Source organism: Channa argus, chromosome 17 (genome assembly GCF_033026475.1).
Source record: "Channa argus isolate prfri chromosome 17, Channa argus male v1.0, whole genome shotgun sequence".
NCBI lineage: Eukaryota > Metazoa > Chordata > Actinopteri > Anabantiformes > Channidae > Channa > Channa argus.
Window position 1 is genome coordinate 3,782,633 of NC_090213.1, and position 19,122 is coordinate 3,801,754.

The 19,122-nt window shown below is 38.7% G+C and overlaps 1 protein-coding gene across 1 annotated transcript in view; it reads left to right on the forward strand.

The window, feature by feature from the left end:
* Positions 1-784: 784 nt before the first annotated feature.
* igf2r (insulin-like growth factor 2 receptor) overlaps positions 785-19,122 on the forward strand; it is a 42,420-nt gene continuing 24,082 nt past the window's right edge. The window contains exons 1-18 of the mRNA XM_067481358.1: positions 785-1,005; positions 3,373-3,512; positions 8,891-9,009; positions 10,793-10,891; positions 11,587-11,719; positions 12,124-12,232; positions 12,477-12,585; positions 13,003-13,162; positions 14,551-14,725; positions 14,863-14,966; positions 15,367-15,531; positions 16,414-16,557; positions 16,691-16,846; positions 16,994-17,131; positions 17,686-17,836; positions 18,277-18,445; positions 18,601-18,716; positions 18,861-19,014. Of these exons, the coding sequence (XP_067337459.1) occupies positions 872-1,005; positions 3,373-3,512; positions 8,891-9,009; positions 10,793-10,891; positions 11,587-11,719; positions 12,124-12,232; positions 12,477-12,585; positions 13,003-13,162; positions 14,551-14,725; positions 14,863-14,966; positions 15,367-15,531; positions 16,414-16,557; positions 16,691-16,846; positions 16,994-17,131; positions 17,686-17,836; positions 18,277-18,445; positions 18,601-18,716; positions 18,861-19,014 (2,475 nt within the window). The 5' untranslated portion in view covers positions 785-871. The remainder of the gene's footprint in view (positions 1,006-3,372; positions 3,513-8,890; positions 9,010-10,792; positions 10,892-11,586; positions 11,720-12,123; positions 12,233-12,476; positions 12,586-13,002; positions 13,163-14,550; positions 14,726-14,862; positions 14,967-15,366; positions 15,532-16,413; positions 16,558-16,690; positions 16,847-16,993; positions 17,132-17,685; positions 17,837-18,276; positions 18,446-18,600; positions 18,717-18,860; positions 19,015-19,122) is intronic.

A 19,122-nucleotide genomic window follows, 5' to 3' on the forward strand; every position in this document is an offset into this window, starting at 1 on the left:
TCTTTTAACTTAACCAGAATAAGAAGGGGAGGCTTCGTCAGTGTGGTTAACCATAGGGATGTCACTGGTATGTTGTGAAACTGTTTCGATCCTGTTCTGAGTCTGTGTTGAGCCTGTTTTGTTACTGAAGAAAGCTTCAACCAACAAGCCAAAAGCAGAAGAAACTGAGTTTATCCTGCATCTCCTGTGTTTGGCTTGTGCCTTTTTTTTTTAAAGATTTGGGCAGTTGTTGAAGCAGGAATCCCAGAAAACCTGTCAGGAGTCCAACAAAAGCCAGGAAGATGTAAATTCACTTGATCCATATAACAAAACTGAGGGCATCAAGTCACACAATGCAGTTTTGTCTGATCCATGGTCCAGAATGCAACAGGTTATGGGGGAAATTTGCAATCTAAAAAGAGTAGGAAGCATTTTCTATGATTATTTGCCACTAGTTGTTATCTTCATTTCCACAAAATATATATGTGCTACATTGGGGAACAATGTAGTTTTATTTTATTTCCAAAGACATGTTGTCAGCTCAGTAAAAAACAATATAGTTACAAACACTATCACGATCACATGTCTTGCGCTGAGTGCTTTTACCTGACACTTTCTCTGTGATATGTATACATTTTTACATTGGTGACATTTCCGACGCAGTACTTTTACATGTAATGGAGCCTGTAAGCGTCTGGTGACATACATTACATCAGAATTTAAAACGGGAGTTTTCCCACAGACCGTGAACGCCGCCTCAGTTCCAATCATGAGCGTCATGTGATGCTCTGTCATGTGGTGCAGTCACTTCCTATTGATTTGGCTCGGGGCACAGACACTCTGCTGTATCATGTCGTCTTAGGCGCCACACACCATATCCACCGTTGTAAACATGGTATTTCAGCATCAATCCAATGGCCGTGCGCCTCTGAGGCTGGTTTTGTGGTTCGTGGCGGTTCTGGGATGTTTGTCGGTCCGTTTCGCAGTGGCGGAGGACAGTAGAAGCCTGTACCAGGACCTCTGCAGGTAACAAACACACCTCTGGCACAAACACTGCAGCTGCAGGATTGACAGAGATTATTGTTGAGGAGAGCAGCATTTTCTCCTCGTATACTCAGCTACTGTAACTAACTCGGGCACATTTCAGCTGATGATTTGCCCACTATTTTATCAGAGGACATGGAGTTAGTTGGTGTGAGAGAAGAGGATGCAGAGCACAGGGTTAGATGGAGGTACATGATTCACTGCGGCGACCTGAAAGGTAACAGCTGAAAGGAAAAGAAGAAGAAGATTTGACAACTATTTTATTATTACCAGACACCCGGTGTCACGCTACCCCCTTGTCATTCTAAGAAGATTGATTGAAGCTCATTAACAACCAGTCAGCTTTCTGTTTCTGTAATAATCTCAACTTTACGATGTGGTTTGCTCGACTTTGCAACTTTAAGCTAGCGCCGCCGTTGGCGTGAGCTAACGTCGAGCTAGCTAACAGCGATGGATGCACCGTAGCAACGTTACTTTCCTTGTCAGGAAATCGATTTCCTTATACCGTTACAGTTTGATCAGCCCATTGAGTTCAAGTCGAATTAAATGTGGTCGAAAACGCATTTGACTCGGTGGTTATAGGAGTCGGTGGGTATTTAATTTGGGGTTTTTTTGTCTTTGTTTTTAACGCTGAAGTCGTTGCCTAGCAAAAATGCTATCACGAAAACTACCATGTAACGATAACGGCTAAGCTAACGGTTAGCAACGTCAAATGACATGCTTCTAAAAAAAAACGTCGTAGCTTTAGAGGTACTTTTACTTCAAGTACATGTGCTTCCCTTTTATGGTACCTTTTACTTAACTTTAATACATTTTAAAAGCTTTTACACTTTTTACTCGAACTACATTTATCAGACAGCTCTCCTCAAATATGTGACTAATATCATTTTAGAAAGTGAAGTGTTACACAGTTTGTCATTATCTTCAGGGTTTTTATGAACAGATGTCAAAAATAATCATCATCATTCACCATAATTGGAGTCCTTCATAGATTAGGTAAAAACTGCAAATGTTGACCAAAAGTACACAGTGATATCACATATATCTCCCTGACAGCACAGCAGTCAAACATTTTCCTAGACATTTGATATTAAAAGTAGATTTGACTAACCAGTGCTGATTACACTTGAATGCTTTAGTATGTAGTTTGTTTGCAGTACATTAAAGTAGTGAATTAGTACATTTACTTAACTAAAGGTACTTTTGCCACCACAAACAGACTGAAGGATTGTCCTCCTACACTGCAGCTCCTGTTCAAATATTGACCTAGTAAAAAGCCAGAAATCCTAAATAGGTATCTCATCCTTATTCTTAGTATTTTTCTCATCTAACATAATGGGAACTGTGTTAAAAGGTGGCAAAAAAAGTTCCAGGAATCATTCACGTACAGTTGGTGTTGAGTGACAAATTCCTGGATGACGAACATGAATAATTTACAACACATAAAAATGCAGCTGAAAACGGCTTTATTCAACAATTAATCTGCTGATCTTTTTGTTTAATTAATCTCTGAACTGTTTGTTTTATAAGAATGTCAAATGAATGAAAAACATAAAAGCTTATGGTGATGTCTTCACCGTGCTTGTTTGTCAGCCGAAACTTAAATATATTAAACTTATTACCACATGAGCCAAATGAAAGCAGCACACCTTTGTAACTGAGAAGTTGAAACAATATTTCCTCTTTTTAATTTTCTCTTTAATAATGCCGGATGCCCGTCCTGATGCAACCCTCCCCAATTTCTACCAGGCTACGACTGCCTTTACCAACTGAGCTACAGCCGCCCCCTTTCTCTTTAAAAATAACTATTTGTAATATCCTCACCATATTTTCAGTTTATTAACGATTATTGCAGCAAGACCTGAGTCATTAAATTTACAGAATTTATATAACATACATATTATTTTAGTGTAGTGCTAAAATAATGTTGCCTAATCAGTTAGTCTTTCTGTCATTTAAGTGATATAATAAACAGATATGACTATTTCCTGGTTCCGGCTTCTCAAATATAATGATTTTCTGCATGACAACTTCATATCTTTGACGTTTGATCAAATGAAACAATCAATGTAAACAAAAGAAGACAGTTGAGACATTATAAGACCAAACTCTTATCATTAAGAACGAATAGCAGATTAACCAAAATGGAAAATAATCAAAACAATCATTGCACAGAGCTTTATAAATCTGTAAGTCAACAATGAGTCTATAGGCTAAAAATGATCTGTGCAGCAGAGGTGAAGCCAACTCGTCTATGAATATGTGATATAATCTAACATTGCCTCAATGTTTCTCTTTAATTCCTTACTCTGTGTTCTCTACTCCATCTGCTTTCCTCCATTATTGCAGATATACATGGCAGGCAATAGACCTGGATAATAAAGTGAGCTACACGTTTAAGCTCTGCAGCACTTCACCGTCCACCAGCTGTGGACCCGACACTGCTGTGTGTGCCGAAAACCTCACCGACCATACCAAGAAGTCTGTTGGTGAGTACAGTCCTCCGGTGTTTACACAGTGACAAAGTAAAGGTTTTTGTGGTCGCATGACACATTTTGATAAGAAAGCTATAAAAGGGAAGTAAATTGTTCAGGGAAGGATTGTTGTAGAAAGGCTTTTGGCATATTGTGCCCACGTCAGCATGAATCTGATATCTCAAACATGTTCTATACAAGAGTCTAATAGACTAAGTGACATTTATAGATTTCCAGTTATGTTACTAAATCTTTGTGTTCAAAGATGTCTGTCCAGATACAGAGCTATAAAAAGAGCAGCTATTGTGATGTCAGAGATGTCCGTGAACTTGTCAGTTTTTGCAGTTGAAGCCTTACGGATAGAATAGACTTTTCTCCTGCCAGACACTGTAGTGATTCAGCCCCACTTTAGCCCTGAATCTGTCAGCCTCCACCAATATCAGAATCAGGCCCCATTTCTGTCACACCAGTTGTCATTTGATCTGCAGTTTGAAGGGGTTCATGAGCTGAATGTCCAGTGATTGGGCTCTCGCACACTCTGTTGGCTTTCTGGCAGAATAGACATTTGGTCAGCCACCTTGCAGCTTGACCAGTTTAATGGTCCAATTTCCCATGTAGCTGCTGTCCAAAACTCTAATATGAGCTTGTTTAATTACAGTGGCCTAGGGATTATGTTTCTGTGTAGCCCAGCCCAGGTGTTAGCATCTTCCTGGTTGCTTGATCCAAAAAGCCAATGGGATTTTTCAATTGGCATTTGGATTATTGCTGATAATTGCGAAAAAAGCTCAGTGGTAGACCGACGTTTTGATATTGAGTTATCTGCTACAAGATCATGATCATAGATGATAAGTGCCAAAAGCAAAAAGATTTTCTGAGGCTGCAAATGAACTGTACCACCACTAAACTTCCAATTTCTATTTGTTTCTATTGTAATTTAGCAGACTTGCCTCTATTATTTAAAGATTTATAATGACCCTAGTGAGTTAGTGATTGCAATTTATATGAAATAGGCTGTAAAGTTGGGTTAGTGAGTAGAGTTTCTGTGTTCACCATGATGTTTAATATTCCTGATGACCTCTGCAGTCTTATTTAGCCCTTGTTAGCAACTTCCTTTTTCAGGATAAGTCAGAGCTTAAAAATAGATTGGCATTTACCGATGGAGTTTATGTTCAAGTATAAAACCTGAAAATAGCCCCATAAGCAGCAAGATGTGACACACCATGTACAGAAGTCTGAGAAGTACACAAACTGAATGCTATAAAGTAATATTGCAAGGCTGTAATAGGAAAAATGCAGAACAAGGCCTGTGTGTCTAGCTGACTCAGTGCAATAATAATGTGACTAAGAAAATCTTTAATCTGTAATGAGACATATTGAATAAAACATCGTTTTAATGAGATGTTACTTTGAGCTTATTGTGTTATGTGTTTTGTCCTTTTGGCACTGGCTGTGACCTGCAGCAGCCTGTGTAATGTTTGCTTATAAAGGTTTGGTAATGTAACTTTATCACCATCCTTACTATTTGCTCAGCTGGTATCTGGCACATTACCACAAATGTTTTAAGGATCAGATTACAACAACAGCTCTGTCATCTTTTCTGCCCAATTTCTGCTGCCACATGCAGCTTCCACGGGGAGACGACCTGTGCAAAGCTGCAGAGTTTAGCTTTAAATCCCATTTTGCAGGGATTGTAACTTGAAAGAAATGGAATAAAGTGCTATAGCCTTGTGTCCTTGCATTGTTGTTTTACGGGATAAATGTCTGGGCTTTGTCTGATGGCAGCATGTTTAGAGCATGCCAGAATCCAACATGTTGGGAGTTTCCTTCACAGTCCTTTTGACTGTCTGATGCAGCCCCCAGCCCATAATACAACCCTTTTAAAATCCCAATTAGTTGGTTTTTAGTAGCAAGGTGCAGGGGAGCTGGCACACTGTGCAGTTTTGTTTCTGACAACTGTCTCTACATTACAAGCTGTAATTATTCTGGTAGCAGCACTTTTAAGTTGGGAAATGCTGTAGTTTGACCACTGTAATTGTTCTTGCTTTCCTTAAAGTGTAAGAAACTGTGTTGTGGCTAAAATTGGTAAAGCGTGTTTTTATATCAGTGGCCATGAAAGACGTCATCAGCAGAAATCGAGAGACCAACAGTTTTTTTTTTTTTTTTTTTTTCTGTTTTGTTTCCTCTTTGACTCTAATCATTTGCATTCTCTGATTGATGTGATGTGACATTTGGTCCTGAGTAAGTTGGATATAGGCCTTCAGCTAATTCATATTTTCATTATCAAATACTTCACTGAAGATTTTGGGGATTAATTCCTTTTATCAATTTAATCGTTTTGTCTATAAAATGTGCTGTAACATTATGAAGGAGAGAAAAAGCACAGTGCCTCCACATGAATATATTTTGAATCTGTATCACATCTACTTTATTTAAACGACTAACGTTAATTACAGAGTCTTTTAACTAGAGGTTAGTTTTTAAATCTGTGGAGGACAAGTATTGTTCGATTTGGTATGGTTATTAAAAACCAGTATCAAACATTCTCAGTCCTGTGGCTGACATAACCACTCTAAGATTTTTATTTTTTTTTAAAAGCAAAGAAGAGCAGTTGTAGATTTATCGATACATCAGCAAATCTGAACTCTGTGCTGACGAGTACAAATCTGCTGCTGCTGCTGCTGCTGCTGCTGCTGCTGTGTGTCATCAAGATCAACATCCCTGTCCTAAAGCGCCCGTCAGGTCTCAGCCTCTCTGTTATAATCCTTCAACTTCTCAAATCCCATTTAACACACATTTTTACTGTAATTGAGCTACTTAGACCGAGGAACAAAATATAAAATGTTTAGAAAAGAATGGGTATGAGATGAAAGTTCATAGTTTCAGATTTCATTTGTTGGTATTTACACATACAGAAATTTAAGGACTTGGAACATTAGAACAATTTCTGAAACCGACAGATTTTTCTTGTCACGTTTTTAGTTTAGCCTATAGGTTTTACTAAAGAATAAGTCAACCTGACACCCAGAGGAACAATCAAAGGCAATGCACAAACATTGAGCATGGCCAATACAACAATTGGGAATGTCAAATCCCTGGGATACTGAGCAGTATACACAGAACAGGTCAAAAAAAGGAACAAAACTGATGATGGAGCCATATTAGGAAACCCAGAAACAAAAGTCAGTGACAACCTCCACAGAGCAGGGGTGAAGGGATCATTCAAAAATGAAATATGGAGGCCATCAGCTGTAAAAGTCAGAAAGAGTTATGGGCTTATGAGACCAAGGTTAAGCTCTACTAAGGTGATGTGAAGGCCAAAATGGGGAAGATGAAAGGATCTGTTCATGGTCCGAACCATGCAAACTCCTACATGAAGGTATAGAAGACTTTAAGGAATTAATGTGGACAGAAATGTCACTTTTCTTATGTTATTTTTCTCACTGGTTGCCTGCTCATTTGTGTTTTACTGAAAACAGTCTACGTGTGTTTAACAGTAATCAGAATCAGCACATATGTTGCGGAAATTGTGTTATAATCACACTTTTCTTGCTTTATAGTTAAACTGAATGTGTACCGGATGTGACATGTTATTACATAGTGTTTATCTTGAATGTAGGACATGTATTTGTCATGGAACTTAATTTTAGGACTTAGCATTCACCTAAATGTAGAGCAGGCTTGCTGTGAGTACTTTTGGCTTCCTTTCATTTATGTCCTGGTTATCAAGTTCTCTTTTTGTCAGTGACCTATCTAATGAAGACATGTTGTCAGACAGAATTATTTTCATCAAAAATGTGTTTTGCAGTCAAGCCAAATATCATCTATAAAAAGTAAAAGAATGGCGAGAAAGCAAAGGAGAAGCAGTACAATCTCATGAGTCAGAACGTAATCACACTGGCTGACTTCTCACATGACCCAGGAACACGTAATCAAGCACAAAGCTCACACATGAAACACAAACAAGCAGCGATCTGTCTGTCTCAGTCTGAGGGGACGCTGGCTTTTCACAAAACTGTTTTTCTTACATTTGATTTCTTTTAAATTGATCCCTTGCCAGAAATGGTGCCCATCAAGTTTTACAGTCCAAGCCAGTGTATAGCTATATAGTCAGTGGTTTCAAAGCCTCTTTCAGGTGAAAGTAAATGTTGCATTTCATTTGGAAATCAAGGGCCTAGGGTCTGAATAGACCAAAAAGATGGTAAACACCTGATACATTTCAGAAGTTGGACGTTTCTGTTTTGCAGATATTTTTTGATTGATTTAAGGAAAAATACAGACTTCGGTTGTGTTATTGGTGTCAGGTCTCACTGAGGTTCAGTAACATTCCTCGTGTTGTTCTCCTGGGATGCACGGACCCAAACGTGTCAAACACTTAAGCTTAACTGAGACAGACTAGAGAAAGACATTATAAAGTACCACTTATATCATTAATTAAAACTTTTATATTTTTGTAACATTTAAAATGTAGAACCTGTAATGTGAACTTATCCAATCGAAAAATGTCTCTCGGTGGTTGAATTGGTAGTAATGAAATGAACAGGCAATACAGTGGTGAGGTAGTGCTGCCTCCCCAAAATGAGAAGGTCAGAAGGTGGTTTAAATCCGGCTGTCTGCTTCTATGTTCTCTATGATGTATACATACTTTTATTTGACTGATAACTTTACTTATTTGATTTAGAAGTTCTATTTAGGGCAAGTTCAGCTGTATTCATCCTGTAGAGGGAACTTGTCACTGAGGGAAGTACATGAAAAGATGCATCATAGGTTCCTTTTAAAAACTTCAAGTTGATTGTCTTCTTTTGACATGTAGCATGAACATTACATGTCTTCCAGTAGTTATTGTGCCCCCTTTGGACTTTTTGTGATTGTTAGATAACTCCAGGACGAAGGACACTGGTTTGCTCTACATGTGATATCATATTAACCACCATCAGTTACTCGCCGTGTTTTTTACAGCTGACCTACTGTGAGTTTACTTAAACTGTATGCGTCTTAAATCTAGTCAGATTCTTCCTGCAGGACATTTCCCACTACTGGCTGTTTTTGTTTAGATGATGAACGAAGACTGCGGTCAGACTGTGTAGCCTTCTGTGTACAGCAGGGTCAGGGTATTATGGTACACAAGTTTGTCTTGGGTGTTTATGAGTTTATAGTGCAGTGGGTTTATACATTTTTCTTTTACTGTAAGACTGTGATTTTATTGTCTTCACATTTATAGTTTTAGATTAAGAAGCTTAGATTTGATCATATTCTAGCACATATACTTTTATCAATGCATGGTAAGACAAGAGTAATAAAGTGTTTAACATGAATAAAAGTATCCATTAAACAAACTACAGTCATTCAAAATGTGTCACTGCAACCGACTGTGTTTGTCTGTGTTAAATATGCAGGTGAGCTGTCTCAAGTGAAGGTCGCAGGCTCAGTGCGGGATTACAACAGCACAGAAAAATGTCCAGGAAGCAGCAACAACGTTCAGACCAGCATCAGCTTCCAATGTGGGAAAACCTTGGTAAGACACATTACACGGTTTGAGACCTACAGTACAATTTGTGCTTTGCCAAGAGCCAGATATACTGCAAAAAACATAAAAAATGTGAACTAATGCATTAGTATGTTCCCCTGTGTCAGTAACACCTCCTCCACACTGACTGTGGTGCATGTCAGCAGCTGCAGTCCATAACAGTGTCTGCAGAGATCTGTTGAGCTACTGGTCTGCTTTGCAATCAACTTAGTGTCCAAAGTCCAGCATGAATTACTTAAAGAGTGAATGAAGGCACAATAAATGCATGAGCCATAACAAAGAGGGGTAGCTTTGCTCAAATGCTGTTATTTAGTTTGATTTGACTTTTTTCCAACTACAGTGCTGAAACAATCTATTTAATATGTTTTGCTTTAATTTGTAAAATGAGTTTGCAGATAAGACGTCCATAAACCTGGTCAGAAATCAGTCTAGTTGCACTGCTCTGTTGATTATTGACAGTTAGAACCTGCTAGATTGGTGTGAAACATTAGGAAATAGGAAATGCTACAGCCTGAAGTTTCATCGTGAACATGCACTTAAATGTTTGTGTATTACAAAAATTTAAATGTTGGTTCCTGTTTAACTCAGCTATTTGCCTTTTTATTATATTATGACTTGCAAAAACGTTTTATCAACTTAGTTGTTTTGTAGGAAGTGAAATGAAGTGTGAACACTGGCCTCAGTCAGGTAAAATTCTTGTTAGGCTTTTCATTTACTGAAAGAAATCTTAAACACTGCTCGTTCAAGTGACGCTCTTACTGGAAACAATGACAGTAACTTGCAATATTTTTTTTTTTTTCATTTGAGTCAATAGTGTGTGTGTGTGTGTGTGTGTGTGTGTGTGGATTTGAGGGGTTGGCTGAGCGGTGGGTTGACATTAAGATATGTTATTTCCTGTTGCTGCTTGCTTGCTGTTTCTGCAGAAGATGACATCAGATGTCAAGCAATGAAGGTGGCTTTTATGAAACCCAACAAAACCTCATCTGATGCAGAAAATATCGTGAAAAGCAGATGATCTGCAGCAGCCGCCTCAGCAGAAATGCTATATTTTTCACTGTCGCTTGTAAATAATGGACATTATCAGCATTTACAGGCATAATCTATTTTTGTTTCTGCATAAAATATAAATGGTGACGAGTACCAAGTTGATGTACCCAACTGAGATCTATGCTACGGTGGTGACAGTGGGTTAGCTGCGTACCTTTTTGTTTAGTTTGGCTAAAGATTTGGTGGAGAAGGAAAGAGATTATGTTTTAGCTTTGTAGGCCGTTTTCCTGCTGAACTCCCAGGCAACATTTGTCAGAGTAATGACAGATGATCGAAACACGATCTAAAAGGCGAGGCCATCCTCATAACACGGCGCACATATTTATTCAAAGTTTAAAACGTGCATCGTCTACATCCATGTTTATTTGCTAGCGGTTTTCTATCCTCCAGAACCACCTAAAGATCATCTTTTTAATTAGTCTGGTTCAACACTAAGTGTTATTGCTTCACAGTGTGTGTGGAAACTCATAAGAAAATGCCTTGTGAGAGGCATTGAGCTGTTACAATGAGAATAAGGAATAGCAATAAGACACCTGAGGGAGTGTATATTTTATTACAAACATAGTAGTAAACTTCCCTTTTTACTGTGCGAAGACATTTATATCCTACAAAATGTTTTGTCTTCCAGAGCAGCTGCTTATTACATCGCCCTTTAATCCTTTAGTCATCCACATCAACGTGAATGCACACGCTCTAATCGTGTTCCTGTGTGTGTTTGCTGCAGGGCACCCCAGAGTTTGTCGCTGTGTCTCAATGTGTGCACTACTTTGAGTGGAAGACCTACGCTGCCTGCAAAAACAACAAGTTCAAGCCATACAAAGAGGTATGATGCAGACTGACTCACCGATGATACTGTTTTTATGTGTTTCAAAAAAAAAAAAAGAGCCAATGTGCTGTCATATGTGAGAGACGATGAGCCAGAGAAGCGTTTAAGAGGAAATGGAAAGTTATCTTCCCACTCGTGGTTAGAGGGGGATCATATGCTAACACAATGGTGCTTTACGTGGAATAATTGAAAAAGTGTGAAATGATTTTAAATGTGCTCTTGTAGCCACAGATGGCCATTGCAAGAAAGCATCTGACTCATTAGATTTGTAGAGACAGACTAACATATTAATCTATTGCACACATTTTTAAAATGTATTTATTTATTTTTGCTATTTGTTTTCATTAAATTCTATATTTAGTGTACCTTCATATTTTAAACAGTTAAGAGCTAATTTATTACAGAGCTCTTCATTGTTGGAAAGGGAATTGAGTAGTTCACTTTGAAATTCTTCATTGAAAGTGTTGAATTGATCAAATAACCCTTATAATTGACTTAATTACATGGAAAAGTATTACACTCATAGACTTAATTTCCCTTAGATGGGATTTGTAACGTGTGCACATTAATCAGCAGCCACGTTGTATATCTTTATATTTCAGAGGTTTTAAGGAGTGTTTGAATGGCCTCTATAAAACCCTTTTACTGTAAGTAGGAGTGTTGCAGTATGAACCTGCCTCCTCTGTGTCCAGGTGCCATGTTACGTGTTTGACTCAGATGGGAAGAAGCATGATCTCAACCCTCTTATCAAAGTGAACGATGGCTACCTGGTGGACGACGGCGACGATAGCGTTGACTTTTACATCAACATCTGCCGCACTCTGGGTGAGTACCTGAGGAAAGGTGTCGGTTGGATCAGTAAATGAGATGTCTTAGTAAATGGAAGTCTGATTACAGTAAATATCATGATGATGAATAAACAGACCGATCACTTTCATAGATATTTTAATAAAAGTTTGCAAAGCCATAAAAAAGTATACCTGCTGACTAATACTGGGGATCATAAGAACATGCAGATCATAAGAACATGCAGCCTTAAGTATTTTTAGTTCAGTTGTGATTAAAAAGGACCCACCATGCCCATTAGCAAACCATAGCAGCCGTGGATCTACTCTGGTGGCATATTCACTGCTTCTAGATTCTGTATTGTCTGTGCATTCGGTTTATTTGAAATTGATGTCCTTTCTTTTCTTTCCAATATTCTCATATCTTTCCTAATCATCTCTCAGACCGTCCAGACAAATCCTGTCCAGAGGGCTCTGCAGCTTGTCTGATCACCAGACAGGGCTCTTACAACATGGGTGTTCCTACCCATCAGCTGGAGCAGTCCAATGACAGGTACCTTCTTTCTGAACAGATAAGAATAATCTGTCATCTGTTCAGTTTGAGCAGGGGATAATCTGCAGGTGGCTTTCAGTCAGAGTCACTGTGTTTGCTGCTGAGGGTTTACGCTTACAGTAAAGGTTTATCATTGTCAGAATGTTGATTTACTGGCTTTAAGACATCTTAAAATAAAGAAATCCATTTATAACAATTGTACTGAGTTTATTTTCACTTATTTCCTGTCTTCTCTCCTTTCAAGACTTCAGTTACATTATGAAGCCAGCAATGGTTCATCCTCCCCGGACATCTGTAACGGACACAATCCTGCCGTCACAATCACTTTCACTTGTCCATCAAGCAGACATTTGGTACGTTACAGACAAAATTGTTGGAACCCTTAACGAAAAAGAACCTAAGGTTTTCACCAAAATAACTTAAACTGACAAATCTAATAAAAAATAAAAGAATTGAGTAATAAAATAAAAAAATAATCTGACTTTTCAGTATCAATATAACGGACAGATCCAGAACAGTCAGGGTCTTTTTTAAATTAGTTTTTTTGTTTTTTATTTATTACATATTTTTTATTCCTTTTCAGTCATTTCAGAGAAAGTTGTGAGTTTCTTCTTTTTTCGTGTTTGTGTACTTAGAAAGGTACAATTTCGAACACGTCTGTATATAACTGTTTTCAATTTGTATTGAATGATTGGTCGTTTGATTTCAAGATGTTAATACTTTTTTAATTCAAGCAAACCCTCTTAACTTGGTGATTTTTGTTCTCACAGGGCAGCACTCCTAAGATGACAGCCAAGTCCAACTGTCGTTACGAGGTAGACTGGGTGACTGAATATGCTTGTCACCGAGACTATCTGGAGAGCCATACCTGCAAACTGACCAGCGAACAGCACGACATCTCCATAGACCTGACACCTCTTACCTTGACCAGTAAGTAATCTTAACCCTAAACCAAGGATCTCAAACTACAACGGTTTCACAAATCCCCGTTTGTTACAAATGTATCATTAAGGTCATATACTTGGTTTCCCATTTAACTCGGGGTTTGCCTTTTTATATAGCTTTTTCAGTTTTACAACAGGAACCTTAACCTTTTTAATAGAGTTTAACATGAACGCTTCCTTTTAAAAGCCAGTACATTTGGTTTCCCTCTGCATTTGTAGAATGTACGCAACTGTCTGAGATGTTTTGTGCATGAAGTGACCAGGTTACGGGAAATCCACACATGTATCCGGAAGACGAGCAAGTTCTTTGGACTTTTTTTTTTTTTTTTTGGAATCATGGCTGAAAGCTTCCTGATTTTCTGACTAACTTTTTCTTTTTGTTTTTTCCCGTCTGTGCCACTGCAGAGTGACAGAACAGGGGAGATCAGGGAAAGTGAGGGGGATACAAAGCATTAGCTGTCTGAATAAAAAAAAACAATATCTTTGGTGGAAAGGGACTTATCAGGACTTTGAGTTGGTTTCACTTTCATTTGGAGTTTGATCTAAAAATGAGGAAATTCCTTAAGGATCTCTTCCCATTCTGCCTTCTACCCACCTGCTTGCCCTTTCTGCAGCCTCAGAAAACTGCTTACCTGTATACATAGCAGGGAAATTGGCAGTCTGTGGGTGAAATCTACCTGGGAAAATTAGGTTTCCCTAATCCTCTACCCCGATTATAGAAGGTTTTGCGTTTACATGAAAGTTAAATCAGCTTTCCTGAGTAAGCAGACTGTAACCTGATTACTTAAGAGAAAATAAATGGACTTATTAAACAAACCCGTTTAAAAATTGTTAGCAAACACGTTACTGGCTTTTTTTATAAAGTTGTTCTATAGGTGTTTATATGGTGAGATCAGCAAATAGGCTTATGCATAGGCTGAAAAGATGCCACCTACCGTGAAGCATAGCGATGGCTCAGTAGGCTGCTTTGCTTTCTTTTGCATTGGAAACTTGCAGCATGTGGGAGTCGACGTGGATTCATTTAAGTATCTGGACATCCTGGCTAAATATATCGCACCATCTGTGAGCCGAAGCTTGTGCTTCATTGTACCTTCCAACAGGACTATGATGGGCTTGGTTGCAGAAGAAGTCCTCGAAGATTCTAGGGTGTCTGTCACATTGACCTGAGTTGAACACTATAGAAAATCTGAGATGGGATTTAAAGGTGGATGCAGCATGCAAACCCAGCATTAATGGCGAACTGGAGGCTATTGCCCATAAGAAACGGGCCAACAAGTGAAAGAAAAAAAGTTTTGATAGCAACTGTTCAGTAAGATGATGCTAATTAATCACGTGACGGTCATTCTTTCTCACTCTCCCTCTCTCTGTGTGTAGCCTTAGATCATCCATACTATGCAGAATCCAGTGACGGCTACGTCTATTACCTGAATGTATGTGGAAAGCTCCTCATGGAAGAATGTGGCAAAAACCAGTTTATATCGTCTTGCCAGGTGAAGAAGACCCCAGACAGGAAGAGGGTTGCAGGAAAATATCAGAACCAGACATTACGGTAATGTTTGTTAGTGTGCTTGTTTGTGTTTGTGTGTGTGTCAGTTAGTTCTTCTGACCTTAGGGTTCATCTTTAATCATTGGAATAATCAATATTTACATCTTTCTTTCTTTCTTTTTTTATTCTCACCTCTGCAGTTATTCAGATGGGGATTTGACTTTGATTTACCCAGATGGAGATAAATGTTCTACAGGCTTCCAGAGAATGACCATCATCAACTTTGAATGCAACAAGAATGCATGTGAGACTGCCGTCATGTTTTGATTTAAATGTGTGCCAGATTTATTTCAAAAGATTTAACCATTCAAATAGATTTGGAAGCATCTGGTTGTAGAATCAGAGTGTTCTGGCACAACTTCATCTACTTTGGAAGGTTGGAAATGAAAAGAGGTGGAGGTTAAGTGCAGTGAAGCATGTACTATACTAGTACTATAAGTGAAAATTAAATGGTTCTTTATCCTACTTCTTTTTTCATTTTTAAATTAGTCAAAATATTTAAAAAATGCAACTTCTCATCTCTCAAACTCTTCACCCAGCTTCAGGCCAAATTGCAATTTCTCATGGTGCTGACTGAATCAAATTGTTGGACAGTTGAAATCAAGTCTTAAATTGGTCTCATTCTCTTGTGGTTATTTCTGCAGCCAATGGTGGTCGAGGAAATCCCGTTTTTTCAGGGGAGACGGACTGTACTTATTACTTTGACTGGGAGACGGCCTTCGCCTGCTTCAAGGAGAAGGAGGATGTACTGTGTCGCACTAGAGATGGCAACAAACACTATGACCTTTCACCCCTCACAAGATATCCTGGTGAGTTTAATTGCTCAGTTTATCACTTCACAAAAACCTGTTCCTGTGCTTATGAATCATTTTATTTATATGTAAGCTGGGCTTTGAAATGATTGATTACGGAAACTTCACTCTTTTTATTAAACTTTCTTTACTTGCTGCAGAGGGCTACACTGACCATGCTGATATGCAGCTATACTAGCCATTATATGCCCCTAATTAAACTAAATCCACATCTGATAAATTCACATTTGATTATGTATTTCTTGGTAATTAACACCAGATTAGAGGTTTTTGTTCATAACTGATGAAAACGTTTGAAAGTATGTGGAGTAGTGTTTGGATAAACCTCCATGTGAATCCAGGGAACGTCAATATGCTCATCTGTAATACAGTATTGTTCCAGATGGCAATATAAAATTTGGTAAATTACAGGATGTCATCTGTAATTAAAGTGTGTAATCAGTACGACCAAGGGCACAGGAAAATTGCAGGGCAGGCAAATGTCTATTTCAGTTAAAAATCCTTACTTTTTAATTCACAGACATGAAACACACATTAATGTGTAGGTCACACTGAAAACTCTGATGGTCTCCAGCGTCTATTGTAGAAAAAAGAAAAACGATCTGCTTAGAATTTCAGAACCTGCTTGAGAATGATCATGTTTTTAAGTTTTCAGCATCAAAATAATACACTGATAGTTTACATTCGTGGGTGTATCATTTACATAAACTACTTATTGCAAGTTTGGTATACATTTAATCAGGTCATGCATAACTGATATGATTTTAAATGTTCACCTTTTGAAAAACATTGTTTGCCTCCAACATAATTTATGTTTGTCGGTAGCAAACATTAGTTACCAAAACTCACCTCCCTCTATGTAATTGTATGTTGCTTCAGGAACAGATGTTGGCGGAAACTGGGAGGTGGTGGATGCTAACTCTCCTACGCCTGACTCACGTTTCTACCTGAACGTGTGCCATAAAGTCATCCAGACAGGAGGTGCTGACGGCTGCCCGGTGAACGCCTCCATTTGTGCTGTTGGTAAGAGTCTTCACGAGCACGTGGTTGTGAAAGAGGATTATAATTAGATTGTTTCTTTGTATGCAATGGATGAAATCATTTTTATTACAATGAACATGACTGGTGTAGTTTATTCATGGTCTCTCTGCTTCAGATAAGAATAATCACGCTATCAGCCTGGGCAGCTTCCTCTCATCTCCCCAGATGAGTAAAACTGGAAGTGACATCAGGCTGGTGTACACTGATGGAAGTTTTTGCAGCCATAGAAAGACCAAGATCCAATCTATCGTGACCCTGAAGTGCAAACCTGGTGGGTTGGCAAAAAAATACGTAGTCATTACATTTTCCTTCAATACTATTGTGCTCCATGCTTTTCTCTGTTTACGGTGAGTTTTGATGTTGTTGCTACTTTCAGACATTGGAATCATGCTTCTTTCTCCCGCTTGTTATCTTGCAGGTGATCTTGAGAGCGCTCCTATCCTTCGGAGCATTTTGTCTGATGGGTGTTTGTACGAGTTAGAGTGGTACACTGCAGCCGCGTGTGTCCTCTCAAAGACGCAGGGGGATGACTGTAAGGTGGAGGACCCTCAGGCCGGTACGGCAGTTTGATCAATTCATTTTCTGACTGATGAAGTATACTGTAGGTGACCAACGTGGGGATTAAGTAAAACTACTTGTACAGTGCAACTACGTGTGATTTGCTCCTGTGGGCTGTGGGGTTAAACCTGCTGATAATTTGTTAATGTCATTTTAACAGAAATAGTTCCACTTGAACAAATCTAAAACTCCTCTAGCTTGGCTTTAAAACACACATTGCACTCATAGAGATAACTAAAGTCAGAGATAACTAAACTTGGCTTTCCAGCTGTACAAGAGGCTTCCTCGACTCCACTACCTGTTGGAAATTTCCAGGCATTTGTGCGCCTCTAAATAATATGATGCAAAGATGTGCCTAATCGGAGCAGCACATTGTGGGACTAAATATTATTGAAAGAAAATGTATAGAAGCAAAGATGAAAAAGATTACTCAGTTAATGGAGGGTGATGGAAAAACTTAGTTTTATAAAGATCAGCGCATTCATCACACTGAAACACACAATTAAAGTCAAATAGCTTCTCTGACTCTAATTCGCCTCTGTTGTTCCACAGGGTTCTCTTTTGACCTGTCACCTCTCACCAAAGCCAAAAGTGGTTTCTACAATCTGACCAATTTTAAATATGACTACTACATCAATGTCTGTGGTCCTGTCAAAGCTGCCAACTGTCCTGAAAAGGCAGGAGCATGCCAGGTTGAAACCAGGTAGGGAGCCACGGGCATGCAAAGCCCATGCTCGGATTTCATAAATTAAAACAACAAAGTGTTTAATTTGATCCTAATTTTTACAGTATCAGTATCAACTCGTACAATTGTGTCAAAAACGGGACATTGTGTACAATGTAAAAAAAAAACCAAAATGGACAAAACCTATTTATTAAATTGTAAAAAGTCCACACATACCACATGTTGAATGTGGCAGTCTACGGATTATTAATCAGACATTTAGGAAAATTAAAAGCATCGCATTCAAATGTTTACTATGGAAAAATCATAATAAGACCCAGCTAACAATGTAATATGAAGGTAACATATCCCAAAGATTTAATGTCAAAATCTTAATAGCTTGTTTAATTGTATTGTTTTCTTCTCTTGGCTGATATGATGACCTATATTTTTCTTCACCATCTGCATTTAATCTTCAGTTCTTGGAGTCTTGGGGAAGCAAACTCCCGTTTGTCCTACTACGATGGTCTTATCCAGCTGACCTACAGTAACGGCTCCCAGTACAACGATGAAAAACACACCCTTAGATCCACAGTCATCTCCTTCCTCTGTGACCCAGAAGCTGGGGTTGGAAAACCTGAATTCCAGGTTAACTTGCTCGTCCTCTTTTTTTCGTTACCTTAAAGTTACAGTACTGAAGGTTTATAAATTATCTACATCCGTATTAATGTAAGCTGTAAATTGACACACAAATGATTGATGGATACATTTAAATCAACCTGAATGTATTTTATTTTTGCCAGGTTGAGGACCAGTACACTTATAACTTTCGCTGGTACACTTCCTACGCGTGTCCTGAACGGCCTCACGAGTGTTTGGTGACAGATCCTAAGACTCTTGAACAGTATGATTTATCCAGGTAATGCCACAGTTTAGGGATTATAGATCCTTTCTAGGCAGCTACAAAACAACACACACACGTCCAAATATTCGCAAAAAGAGAGAAACCACCTCCTAGAACTAGCCAAATGTCTTCCTACTTGTTTCTTTGTTGTGCCTCTAGTTTGTCTCGCTCCACCGGCAGTGGAAACTGGGAGGTGATGGATTTAACTGAAACGCAAAATAAGAAGTACTACATCAATGTGTGTCGGCCTATCAACCCCGTACTCGGCTGCGATCGCCATGCATCTGTCTGCCAGACGTTGTACAATTCCGAGGTGTGTAACACTTCAGCACAGTACCAGCTAGGACAGTACCCCATCTTATTCCCTGACTTCATTAGCGTTCAGAACCAGAGTTGCAGGTGAAGAAAAAGCATTGAATAG